The 13,584-nt window shown below is 41.4% G+C and overlaps 1 protein-coding gene across 1 annotated transcript; it reads right to left on the reverse strand.

The window, feature by feature from the left end:
• Positions 1–205: 205 nt before the first annotated feature.
• Positions 206–13,557, reverse strand: LOC106577949 (E3 ubiquitin/ISG15 ligase TRIM25). Its single transcript, XM_014156428.2, has 9 exons — positions 13,403–13,557; positions 11,290–11,641; positions 10,764–10,949; positions 10,220–10,438; positions 9,334–9,429; positions 5,729–5,962; positions 5,454–5,476; positions 5,082–5,227; positions 206–2,994 (listed from the first exon to the last, which is right to left on the reverse strand). Exons 2-9 carry the CDS (start codon positions 11,545–11,547, stop codon positions 2,765–2,767), a joined length of 1,392 nt encoding a protein of 463 aa, XP_014011903.1. The 5' UTR covers positions 11,548–11,641; positions 13,403–13,557; the 3' UTR covers positions 206–2,764.
• Between the last annotated feature and the right edge of the window lie 27 nt (positions 13,558–13,584).

Below are 13,584 nucleotides of genomic sequence, written 5' to 3' on the forward strand. Positions count from 1 at the left end.
CGTTAGCTGGGTTAAGTTTAGGGTTACATTTAGGAGTTAGGGTTAGGGGAAGGGTTAGCTAACATGCTAAGTAGTTGCAATGTTGCTAAAATTGTCTGTGATGTGATTCGAACATTCACGTTATACAACCACCCATACTCCCAGGCCAACCTCCCTCCTTTTGTTTTTGGCTTAATGGTCGAATTCAGCAAATTGAAAAAAAGGGTCAGATCCTTAAGATGTTTTATTAAGTAACCTTCTGTCTTATGTAACCATACCAAACATATCATACAAATAGACTACCACAGTATGAGTCATAATAACCAGCGGTCAAACAGGGAGATGGTTCCAATCGTATTTCCACCATTCATTTTTCCCATAGGGGATTTTAGAAACACTTAAATAAGGGCTGTGTTTCATGTAGGCTTACCCTGGTGTGATGTTTTGATAACCATGTAAATCTCTCTAGGACAAGGTGATGTTTATTTTCTGTATTCACCCCCCCAAAAATGAAATGCTAATTAGCTGCTAATGTGGCTATCATAAAGAACTACAAATGCCATGATGATCTGGACGAGACTGCAGAATCAAGGCAAAAGAAAGAATCTCTGGATTACCTATCTAATGTTAGTTAAATGCAGTAATGGATAGTTTGGCTACATTTATTTAAATGGACAATTCTGTGAACTGTCTTGTACAAGTTTTACATTTACATAATACCTGTTAGCAAAGGTGTCAGCTATAGACGATGTGCAGGAGCTTGCAGGGATTTGTTTTACATGTCTACTCTGTGAATTAGCATTTTGGAATCTGAGTGAATAGAGCCGAATATATTGATAAAATTCATCTTGTCTGCGAAAGATTTACATTGCTATCAAAACGTTACACCAAGGTAAGACTACATGAAATACAGCCCTTATTGTGTTTCTAAAATCCCTTATGGGAAAAAAGAATGGTGGAAAAACTGTTTCCCTGTTTAACAACTAGGTTTAATGGGTATTATTTTTTAATTTAACCTTTATTTAACTATATTTGTGTCACAGATTTGCATTGACTGTTACATCTTTGAGGCCAGGCTGACATATTAGACATTACTTGGAATTATAGTTTCAAGAATTCATAAAAGTGAAAGGAAGAAAATAATTAATCCAAATGCAATTTGACAGTATAATGTAAAAGAATGTGGGGGTCTGAAAGAAGCCAATGAAATGTTATACATATGAATGCAATGTGCTATTATAACATTCATGCTGAGTTTATTGGCTGGATAGAATGACAATTTTACCACATTCAAAATCACCAGTATGAAAATCCCCCCAAAATATTATAGCTTTTTCAGATCAAATTTTTTTAAATCCCTTGCAGGACAAAAAAGCAATTTATCACTATGTTCTTTGCAGAACTGTATAAATTGATAACGGTACAAAACATGTCTAAAGTAACAAGTTATCTATTGCTACAAGCACTAGAAGTAGGCTTTCAAATATTTCTCAGAACTATGAGACATGGGTTGTGTTCATTAGTGCACACCGTTTCCAAACGGAAAAGGAGAACAAGGGCTACTTATTGGACCAGTTCTGGTAGATCTCTCCCTGTTTCAGTCTGTTTTTTCCCCACATTTGGTGCCTAATGAATACAACCCAGGTGTGCAACTGATGAAACATAATACCGTATGAACAATTCATTATTAAACGATAGACTGATAAACATATAGCTCACCAACTTTTACATAACTTTCAAAGAGCTTTTGAAAAACACACCCACGCTTCACACTCATCCACAAGTCTTCTATCATCCAACTTTCATTGGTATAAAATTCACATCAATCAGAATTCAGTCAGGACATGCACTCACATTTGTCTGGTTACACATGAACACCTAAATGCTAGCCTGGTCCCAGATCTATTTCTGCTGTCTTGCCAACTCTGATGGTCATTCATATTGGAGCTGGCAAGACAGCACAAACAGATCTGGGACCATGCTAACTAAATGCACTAATGGTGTATAATTAGTCAGGTAGCCCATTGTAGTTTATGAAGATATTGATTTCTGCAAGTGGTCAGTGCAATACCTTTTAATTATTTATATTATGTATAATTATTTATCAAAGTGCCATCAAATAATAAATACCTTATAATACATCTTCCTGAGAATCAAAAAAAATACTTAAGATGTGGCTTTCCCTGGATGTATAATACAGCCCGAACCTGGGTTCAAATACTAGGTGAAATTATTACAAATACTTCTAGCAGTGCTTGATCAAGCTTGCCAGGCTTAATGGAAGCAATATAATAGATCGAAAAACTATATTAGATTACATTACAAAGCAAATGCAGAAAAGTATTTGAAAAAAAATTAAAAATTAAAATCAAATACTATTTGAACCCAGGTCTGCAAAAGAGAGGTTGGGCACATCAAAAGCGCTTTAGTCAAAAACAAAACCGTATGAGGTTAGAATGACAAGCCCAGTTTCAAGTGTTTAGTTATTACAGTATAATCTTGAACTAAAAAAAATAAATAAAAAAAAAAAAAAAGTGTCTACGTTCCAAATGACACCCTATTGCCTATATAGTGCCCTGGTCGAAAGTAGTAAGAAATAGGGTGCCATTTGGGATGCACACAAACATATCTTCTAAACATTGATGTATAATATTTAAAAGGTTTCCCAAAATGGTTCTTTTGGTAATTTATGGAAAAATCCAAAGTAGCCTTTCCACACATTCTCCCACTGACATCAATGCATGACTTTTTGACTGAAAATCAGACTTAAATGGATGTCATTTCATCAGTCTGAATGAATCTCCTCTTCTTCCTCTTCTTCTTCTTCCTCGTCTTCCTGACCTTCAGGACTGTAAAGTTCGTCTGCTGACTCACTTTGGTCGTGTACAGCCTCCTCTTCCTCACTCCTCATCTCCTCCTCAGCTTCTTCTTGCTCATCTCCATCACTGCTGTCATCATCATCTTCGTCCTCCTCCTCCTCTCCTCCGCTGTCCTCCTCTTCCCGTACTACGGGACCTGGTAGAAGACAAAACTGTTAAAGGTAGAATCCACATTTGGTGAAACTGTGCCACTGTTCGCCTCAGCGCCTTTTGTTATTGGTTTTGTTGATGAAACGGAGGAGAGGAGCGTCCGACAGCATTGTTGAAGACATGTTGCAGTACATATTCTGCTGTTCTATCATGCATGCAATGAAGTCTGAGGAGAAAAGTGTTTGCACTTGACACCACATTCTTTAGGTTGGTTTATTTGTCGAACACACAAAAAAAGACAACTAAAAGACAAACAGTTCAGATAGAAAAAAACAAGGTAAAAATAAATGTAGATGTGAACCTGGAAACCCAAAGGGCTTTTGTAAAACCCAACCAAAAATACAATTGAAGTCGGAAGTTTACATATACCTTAGCCAAATACATTTAAACTCAGTTTTTTCACAATTCCTGACATTTAATCCAAGTAAAAATCCCCTGTCTTAGGTCAGTTAGGATCACCACTTTAAGAATGTAAAATGTCAGAATAATAGTAGAGTGATTTCAGCTTTTATTTCTTTCATCACATTCCCAGTGGGTCAGAAGTTTACATACACTCAATTAGTATTTGGTAGCATTGCCTTTCAAATGTTTAACTTGCGTCAAACGTTTCTTGTAGCCTTCCACAAGCTTCCCACAATAAGTTGGGTGAATTTTGGCCCATTCCTCCTGACAGAGCTGGTGTAACTGAGTCAGGTTTGTAGGCCTCCTTCCTCACACACACATTCAGTTCTGCCCACAAATTTTCTATAGGATTGAGGTCATGGCTTTGTGATGGCCACTCCAATACCTTGACTTTGTTGTCCTTAAGCCATTTTGCCACAACTTTGGAAGTATGCTTCGGGTCATTGTCCATTTGGAAGACCCATTTGCAACCAAGCTTTAACTTCCTGACTGATGTTTTGATGTTGCTTCAATATATCCACATAATTTTCCTTCCTCATGATGTCATCTATTTTGTGAAGTGCACCAGTCCCTCCTGCAGCAAAGCACCCCCACAACATGATGCTGCCACCCCCGTGCTTCACGATTGGGATGGTGTTCTTCAGCTTGCAAGCCTCCCCCTTTTTCCTCCAAAAATAATGATGGTCATTATGTTTCATCAGACCAGAGGATATTTCTCCAAAAAGTACAATATTTGTCCCCATGTGCAGTTGCAAATCGTAGTCGGTCTTTATGGCTGTTTTGGAGCAGTGCCTTCTTCCCTGCTGAGCGGCTTTTCATGTTATGTCGATATAGGATTCGTTTTACCGTGGATATAGATACGTTGTACCCGTTTCCTCCAGCATCTTCACAAAGTCCTTTGCTGTTGTTCTGGGATTGATTTGCACTTTTCGCACCAAAGTACGTTCATCTCTAGGAGACAGAACGCGTCTCCTTCCTGAGCAGTATGACGGCTGCGTGGTCCCATGGTGTTTATACTAGCGTACTATTGTTTGTACAAATGGACGTGGTACCTTCAGGCGTTTGGAAATTGCTCCCAAGAATGAACCAGACTTGTGGACGTCAACTATTTTTTTTCTGGGGTCTTGGCTGATTTCTTTTCATTTTCCCATGGTGTCATGCAAAGAGGCACTGAGTTTGAAGGTAGGCCTTGAAATGCATCCACAGGAACACCTCCAATTGACTAAAATGATGTCTATTAGCCTATCAGAAGCTTCTAAAGCCATGACATCATTTTATGGAATTTTCCAAGCTGTTTAAAGGCACAGTCAACTTAGTGTATGTAAACTTCTGATCTACTGGAATTGTGATACAGTGAATTATAAGTGAAATAATCTGTTTGTAAACAATTGTTGTAAAAATTATTTGTGTAATGCACAAAAGTAGATGTCCTAACCGACTTGCCAAAACTATAGTTTGTTAACAAGAAATTTGTGGAGTGGTTGAAAAACTCGTTTTAATGACTCCAACCTAAGTGTATGTAAACTTCCGACTTCAACTGTACATACATATGTGAACATGATAGATTATAATTTCTGTGTGCTTGTGCCCACAAATTGAAAATGTATTCAAATTATTCAACACACCGTAGTTCCCTCTACCCTTTCTCACACACAGCAGTCTGTTACTTACAGAGCTCGTTGATGAGGTGAGAGACGTGAGAGTGTACTTCAGTGAGGAAGTCTTCCTGTTTAGCCTCCATGGACTCGGCCAGGCCGTCTGAGTCAACGCAAGCACATTCTGGGTGGAACAGGGGCTTCTTCAACTGCCTGCAGAAACTGGGACAAACACACAAACGCACTCGCATTAGCAATGGCACATCACCCATAGACAGGTGGAGAGAGAAAGACACACGCACGCATTACAAATTAAATGTCACCCATAGACATAGCTCTCTCACACACACACACACACACACACACACACACACACACACACACACAAACACACTGCAAATGGCGCAACGCCCATAGACAGTTGGAGACACACACACAACCCACTTACTTTTTGCTTGATGACTTGTACGCCTAAACAGCAAATCAGAGAAGCAAAGAATAACATCATTCATTTTATAAAAATAAAAAAAAATTGGGGGGGGGGGGATTGTGGCTTCCATCAATGTAATTGTCTGCATCTTTTCCAATCCCGATTAAAAAAAAAAAAAAACATTTAGTTCATGAAAATAAAACAATAAAGCTACTTAGGAACAGGACGGTTTTAAAAAGAATGTTAAAGGCACATCCATTTGTCCATGTATATCAATTTATCCGCGCACTGACCTCCAGGAAGCGGAAGGGGTCGTTCTCCTGGGCGAGGGTCTGGATGCCACTGTGGACATCCTGCAGACGGGACTGGTCCTGGACCGCCTTGGCTATGTTCCGCTGGATGCTGGGGCCACACTCAACCCCGTGGGAGCAGGAACAGTCCCTGAGGGAGGTGAGGAAGCCCTCCAGGTGGACCTGTAACACCTCCCCCAAGGCTGTGACCCGCTGGTCTGAGTCCTCCAGGAACCTCTGCACAGAGAGAGGGAGAGGGTTGAGAGGTAGGTGTGTGTTTAACCAAAATCTAACTAATCAGTGATCAAAAGTTTCCTCATCTTCAGACATGAAAATATACTGCTCAAAAAAAAAGGGAACACTTAAACAACACAATGTAACTCCAAGTCAATCACACTTCTGTGAAATCAAACTGTCCACTTAGGAAGAAACACTGATTGACAATACATTTCACATGCTGTTGTACAAATGGAATAGACAACAGGTGGAAATTATAGGCAATTAGCAAGACACCCCCAATAAAGGAGTGGTTCTGCAGGTGGTAAACACAGACCACTTCTCAGTTCCTATGCTTCCTGGCTGATGTTTTGGTCACTTTTGAATGCTGGCGGTGCTTTCACTCTCGTGGTAGCATGAGACGGAGTGTACAACCCACACAAGTGGCGCAGGTAGTGCAGCTCATCCAGGATGGCACATCAATGTGAGCTGTGGCAAGAAGGTTTGCTGTGTCTGTCAGCGTAGTGTCCAGAGCATGGAGGCGCTACCAGGAGACAGGCCAGTACATCAGGAGACGTGGAGGAGGCCGTAGGAGGGCAACAACCCAGCAGCAGGACCGCTACCTCCGCCTTTGTGCAAGGAGGAGCAGGAGGAGCACTGCCAGAGCCCTGCAAAATGACCTCCAGCAGGCCACAAATGTGCATGTGTCTGCTCAAACGGTCAGAAACAGACTCCATGAGGGTGGTATGAGGGCCCAACGTCCACAGGTGGGGGTTGTGCTTACAGCCCAACACCGTGCAGGACGTTTGGCATTTGCCAGAGAACACCTAGATTGGCAAATTCGCCACTGGTGCCCTGTGCTCTTCACAGATGAAAGCAGGTTCACACTGAGCACATGTGACAGACGTGACAGTCTGGAGACGCCGTGGAGAACGTTCTGCTGCCTGCAACATCCTCCAGCATGACCGGTTTGGCGGTGGGTCTGTCATGGTGTGGGGTGGCATTTCTTTGGGGGGCCGCACAGCCCTCCATGTGCTTGCCAGAGGTAGCCTGACTGCCATTAGTTACCGAGATGAGATCATCAGACCCCTTGTGAGACCATATGCTGGTGCGGTTGGCCCTGGGTTCCTCCTAATGCAAGACAATGCTAGACCTCATGTGGCTGGAGTGTGTCAGCAGTTCCTGCAAGAGGAAGGCATTGATGCTATGGACTGGCCCGCCCGTTCCCCAAACCTGAATCCAATTGAGCACATCTGGGACATCATGTCTCGCTCCATCCACCAACGCCACGTTGCACCACAGACTGTCCAGGAGTTGGCGGATGCTTTAGTCCAGGTCTGGGAGGAGATCCCTCAGGAGACCATCCGCCACCTCATCAGGAGCATGCCCAGGCGTTGTAGGGAGGTCATACAGGCACGTGGAGGCCACACACACTACTGAGCCTCATTTTGACTTGTTTTAAGGACATTACATCAAAGTTGGATCAGCCTGTAGTGTGGTTTTCCACTTTAATTTTGAGTGTGACTCCAAATCCAGACCTCCATGGGTTGATAAATTGGATTTCCATTGATTATTTTTGTGTGATTTTGTTGTCAGCACATTCAACTATGTAAAGAAAAAAGTATTTAATAAGAATATTTCATTCATTCAGATCTAGGATGTGTTATTTTAGTGTTCCCTTTATTTTTTTGAGCAGTGTAGATTAAATATATATATATATTTTTCAATACAACAAATGTAAATAAATATACAGCTCTGTAAACAATACAAATACATGTCATCTTACATTATGGAAAGGAGTGCTGATCAAGGATCAGGTGCGAACACCTGTCCATAATCATGTTCATTACAATCTTAAATGCAAAACTGATCCTAGATAGGGCTGTTACGGTGAGCATATTACCGCCACACGGGTGGTCACAAGTCATGATGGCAGTCAAATTCCATGTGACAGTTTAGTCACTGTAATTAGGCTTCTCCAAACTCTGTTGTTGCTGATGTTCACTAGTAGCCTACCAAACTTGCCAACTGCCTGATACTCAGCACTCTACTGTCCCTCTAATCACTCTGACATCAATGCAAATGTAATCGAAAATCTAATCAAACACACTGAGCTCATGTTGCGCAACATTTCTATAGGCTATGCAATTGCGTGAGAACAGAGTGATGACCTCTATTAAAAATAGCAGGATCCCATCAGCTTTCTATAGGCTAGGCATACTATATTTATTTCTCAACTTTCCTAATATTAAGCACATTGCTTATATTTACAACAGGAGTATAGCTTACCTGGCTGGCATGAAAATGAACCACGTGAAAAGCGTCCTCCATTCGCTATTTAAGAGCATAGTTGACATGTATTTTTTTCCCGCTGCCCCTGTTTCGAGACGGGTGCATGATAATGGTCCATTCTAAATCAAAACTAATTTCACACTTATATGATTTAGTATATGTAAAGACAAGATTAAATCAAGAATAGTCTGCCAAAAAGTAAATGTGGACAGTTATTCTAATGTCTTCAATATGCACCTAGCCTGTGAGAAAGACCCGATCACGTGACGGGCATTGGCTAATAAGAATTGAGCAATCTGAGAGAGCCATGTGAGTGAGGTGCTTTGGAGCATGAAGCCGGGAGAAGGGAATTATAATTATTATATTCAGCACAAGGGCACAACGGCCAAAAAAGGCATGGATTTTTTTAGGGGGCATTACGGCCACACAAAGAGGATGCGGCCGGGAAATGGTGGCATTATCAAGTGCTTGATAAATTGTGAATGAGAGACTGATTAAGTGTGTACAGCCTGAGCAATAAACAAAGCAGAGGTCATGCCTTTGATGCGACTTAGAATGTATTAAAAATCAAAACATATAGCCCAACGTTTGTAGAACAACTAAAGTTGCATAAATAACTCTAAATGAAGCATATAGGAGGAACGGTTTCTTTGTTAACCGCTCAACACAGAAAAGCCCCATGTGCGCACTCCTATTTTATTCAGCCATGTTCAACTGTATTTTTCACTATAAAATAATGCCACGGAATTCTAAACAAATCTTGTCTGCTAAATGAACTAGTGTAGCCCACAGCCATATCACAGCCTAACATAAAGACAACTCAGATTATGCTCTTCTGTTCTGTTCTTCTGAAATAGACTTCATTTTCTTCATATCATTTTTCTTTAGACTAAAATAAATAATGGATTTATTGTGATGGTGTAGGCTATATTAAATTTTTCTGTAGATATCCAAAGTTCTGCATCATTGGCTTATAGGCTATGTGTGGAAGCCAGCAGATGGGAAATGTGTTTATATTAATTAACGGTCAATTACCGTGAGACCGGCAGTTATTTGCGTGACAATCACCGGCTGCCCTCATCCTAAATCAGCAATATCACCTTGTTCAGCCGTTCTTGTTCCTTCTGCTCCTGGAGATTTTTCTCTGCTTTGTTCAGCTTCCTGTCCACCTTCTGTAGCTGGTTCTCCAGAGAGCCCTGAGAACAGAGGGAGAGTGGGAGTTTGGGAGAGAGAGAAACAGAGGGAGAGAGTGGGTTTGAGGGAGGGGAGTCATTCACTATGACAACAAGACTATAGTGAGGGTAAATGGTGAACTCAACTGGAAATGTCTCCCTTTTTCACATTGGTTCAGACAAGTCACTTCAGGAAGCAGCTTGATCAATTCATTCAAACAATGAGATCACATCATGTTTTGTCTCAGTCCCGAATGGCACCCTATTCCCATTATAGTGCATTACTTTTGACCAGAGCCCTATGGGATCTCTCTTCCCACTATTTAGGCTATAGGGTGACATTTTGGACTCACTCATTGTCTCTCATTTGCTCAACCATGTCAGACAACAGCAGTGACAATGACATTCCCCTGTGTTCTAGACTCATCAATTGCCATTCTGTGGAGGCCTAGTCTAGAGTATAGAGGTGTGTTCTGTGTGTGTGTACCTTTTGTTTGATCGAAAGTGATAGGGAGTACATACTACTTGTGTGCGAGTGTGTTCTAAGTGAGGGTCTTTCATTTTTATAGTGCTTCATTTAGTCCTGTACATCCCCCTCCTGACCAGTAGACCAACAAACAGAGACCTCTTAACTCTACCACTCTTCCATAACGATATGTAACCTAAACCAGGGGTGCAATATTGGTTTTAGAAGTGGGGGTATCCAGTCAGATAAACACACTGTCCCCAGTGAAAGTTGTGCCCGTGACTTAAACACACAGTGATTAACCTATTAGCCACTGTTTTATAGGTTTTATAACTTTAGAGCCGTTACCTTCAGATCCTTCATAGTGTTCTTCAGGGTCTTGATGGTGTGTCCGGCGTGGCCCCCCTCGATGGTACAGGCGTTGCAGACACACACCCGGTCGTCCATGCAGTAATAGCGGTACATCTCATCGTGTTGGGGACACTTCCTCTTCCTCAGGTCCCCCAGGGGTTCAGTCAGCGGGTGCTCCCTAAACGCAGGCAGCTCCAGGTGGGGCTTCATGTGCTCCTGAAATGGACAAAAATGAAGAAACAGTTAATGTTTGTCTTGACTTACCTGCTGATTGAAAATGTAAAATAAAAACAAAGCTTTAAAAAAATATATTAAAAAAAGACAGTGTTATGCACATGCAACACTTCAATGTGTTGAGAATACTGGTGCTGTGCAAAAAAATAAAAAATAAAAATAAAAAGACTGCTTAGACAACAGAATAAGAATATTAGAATATTTCTGCTCCACAATGCTTTACCATGGGTGCATTTGGAATTATGGATTCAAAAAAAAAGCTCTTGGGAATAGCACTATTCCATGTGTGGGCCTCCCAGATCTTTACCTGACACATGGACACCTCGCATTTCAGACACGTCTTGACCGCTACCTCTACCACCACTCCAGCCCCAGGTTCCCCTTTTCCCGCCTCGCTAGTGTCCCCTGGAGAGCAGTAGTCACACGGCACGGACACGGGGGTCTTGGCCGTTGTCGGGCTGCCGTCTGGTTGTTGTTGTCTTGATGCTACTGCCTGGACATCATAGAGAAAGGAAGAGGAAGAGAGGTAGCGTGTTTGTTGGGTGGGGCCTATAGGCTATGAATCACTAGAGCAGGCTATTGTAGAGATGAATACTCCTTAAACTAAGGTCATCAGAGTGATAGGCCTTAAAATTCATAGAAACTTTTCTTTGGTGCTTTTAGCTACCGCTCCACAGCTAATGTGACCAGGGGCCATGTGTTTCAAGCATCTCAGAGTAGGAGTGCTGATCTAGGATCAGGGCCCTCCTGTCCATGTAAAAGGCTAAACTTATCCTAAATCAGTACTCCTCCACTGAGACACTTCATGAATACAGCCCCCAGAGAGCACATACCCGTCCCCTGCAGCGGAAGTCATCTGCGATGTTGGCGAGCTTAAAGTTCTTCTGGGAGGCCGCGGAGCAGCGGTGGCTCTCTCGGCACTCGGGGCAACGGAAGCGGCCTCGCTCTGCTTGGCGTTTGAGCCGGCGGATGCACAGCAGGCAGAAGTTGTGGCCGCAGGGCAGCAGGTGGGGGTCCCGGAACAGGTCCAAGCACACGGGACAGGTGAGCTCGTCTTCTAGAAGAGTGGACTGGTCCATAGAGGTAGCCATGATGGGAGGGGGAAGGGGAGAGCTGATGATGGGAAGGGGAGAGCTGAATATGTGGGAGGGAAATTCCAAGGTATGTGTGGTTTGGTCGCAGTAGCTGTAGAGTAGTAGACACACAAAACATTTGAGATTAGATGTTGAAAGATCTAAAAGTATTATCCACTGAGCATACAAAACATTAGGAACACCTGCTCTTTCCATGACAATGACCAGGTGAATCCAGCTGAAAGCTATGATCCCTTATTGATGCCACTTGTTAAATCCACTTCAAACCAGTGTACAGTAGATGAAGGGGAGGCCTTGAGACAGTTGAGACATGGATTGTGTACGTGTGCCATTCAGAGGGTGAAGGGGCAAGATAAAAGATTGAGGCTGTTCTGACTACAAAATGAGGGGGGTGCATAGCAGTATTAGGAAGGTGTTAATGTTTTGTACACTCAGTGTATATTATCATAATAATATGAATAATTAAATAATAAAAATGTCTACACTATCTTGACTCATAGACCAAGAATTTGCAACAAACATATATCAAAATGTAAAATAGGCATTATATTGCCCCTCTTCCTTCTTGTGATATGCAGAGTAGTAAAACAATGACAAACCTAAAAGCCTAAATAATAAGGTGATCATCTAAGAAGTAACCAGTTTAAAACAAAACTAGATTCAAACTTTTCACTTCCCTATCAACAATGTTGATGTTGGACCAGCTCTGAACTTGCTGACCTAAACCTAAAGTTAAAAAGGTAATGTGTGGCCATAGTTGCATGTCTTCTAGTAAGCTATTTTAAATTACAATGGTAGCCTCATAAATCATCAGTGGTGGAAAAAGTACCAAATTGTCATACTTGAGTAAAGGTAAAGATACCTTATTAGAAAATGACTCAAGTAAAAGTGAAAGTCAACCAGTAAAATACTACTTGAGTAAAAGTCTAAAAGTATTAGGTTTTAAATATGCTTAAGTATCAAAATTAAATGTAATTGCTAAAACATACTTAAGTATCAAAGGTAAAAGTATAAATCATTTCAAATTCCTTATATTAAGCAAACATGTATAGATAGCCAGGGGCACCTCATCCACTCAGACATGATTTACAAAATGAAGCATGTGTTTAGTGTGTTCGCCAGATCAGAGGCAGTAGGGATCACCAGTGATGTTCTCTTGATAAGTGTGAATTAGACAATTTTCCAGTCCTGCTAAGCATTCAAATGTAATGAGTACTTTTGGGTGTCAGGGAAAATGTATGGAGCATTTTCTTTAGGAATGTAGTGAAGTAAAAGTGGTCAAAAATATAAATAAAGTACAGATACCCCAAAAAATTAAGTATTTTTACACCACTGTAAATCACCATAATACCACACATACATACATACATATCTTTCAAAACACTGCAAATATAGCCGTGGGTTTAGGTTATGTCTTGTATGCAAGTGTAATGCTTCTAAATAACCGTAGTTGAATTGAAACGTATTTATATTTTAAATAGATTACGCTGACCTACATGGCATGTTCCAGTTTAGAGAGCTGAGAATCGAATTAATTAACTAGCTGCCCTAGTTTAGAAGGTGGGATAAGGTCATGGCTAGACGGGATCCATCTTTTGTCAAATTGAATTCAAAAGTTAAAATGTTTTGTATTTTAGTTAACACCAACCCTTTTCCTAACCTTAACATAATTACACTAACCTGCTGCGTAAATTATTCTAACCTGCTATGAAAAGTCTGACGTTAACCTGACAAAAGCTGGATCCCTTCTATCCAAGTCAGTGTCATAATAGCAGCCCGAGCGCACCTTGTGGAGCTAACTAGCTACAGTTGATAACTAACCGTAACGTATTTACAAACATTGGTCGCTTACCTAGATCTCAGAAGACACCGTATTTTACAACTTCTTATGTGGCCTCTCTGGTTCCTGGTCAGCGAAATCTCAGGCAAACACGATTCAGGCACTTAACAATTGTTGTTTGACCATTCTTGCCGGGGACCGGCAGGTGGGCTCAATCGGTAACCTCGTGACACCTGGGGAATGCTGATAGGATG

Source organism: Salmo salar, chromosome ssa18 (genome assembly GCF_905237065.1).
Source record: "Salmo salar chromosome ssa18, Ssal_v3.1, whole genome shotgun sequence".
NCBI lineage: Eukaryota > Metazoa > Chordata > Actinopteri > Salmoniformes > Salmonidae > Salmo > Salmo salar.

Excerpts from the sequence above, each read along its gene's own strand:
- LOC106577949 (XM_014156428.2), bottom strand. The coding sequence starts at position 11,547 with ATGGCTACCTCTATGGACCAGTCCACTCTTCTAGAAGACGAGCTCACC. Across the intron at positions 5,228-5,453 it reads TACAAGTCATCAAGCAAAAA|TTTCTGCAGGCAGTTGAAGA; the intron begins GTAAGTGGGTTG and ends TGTTTGTCCCAG. Across the intron at positions 2,995-5,081 it reads TCACCTCATCAACGAGCTCT|GTCCCGTAGTACGGGAAGAG; the intron begins GTAAGTAACAGA and ends GTCTTCTACCAG.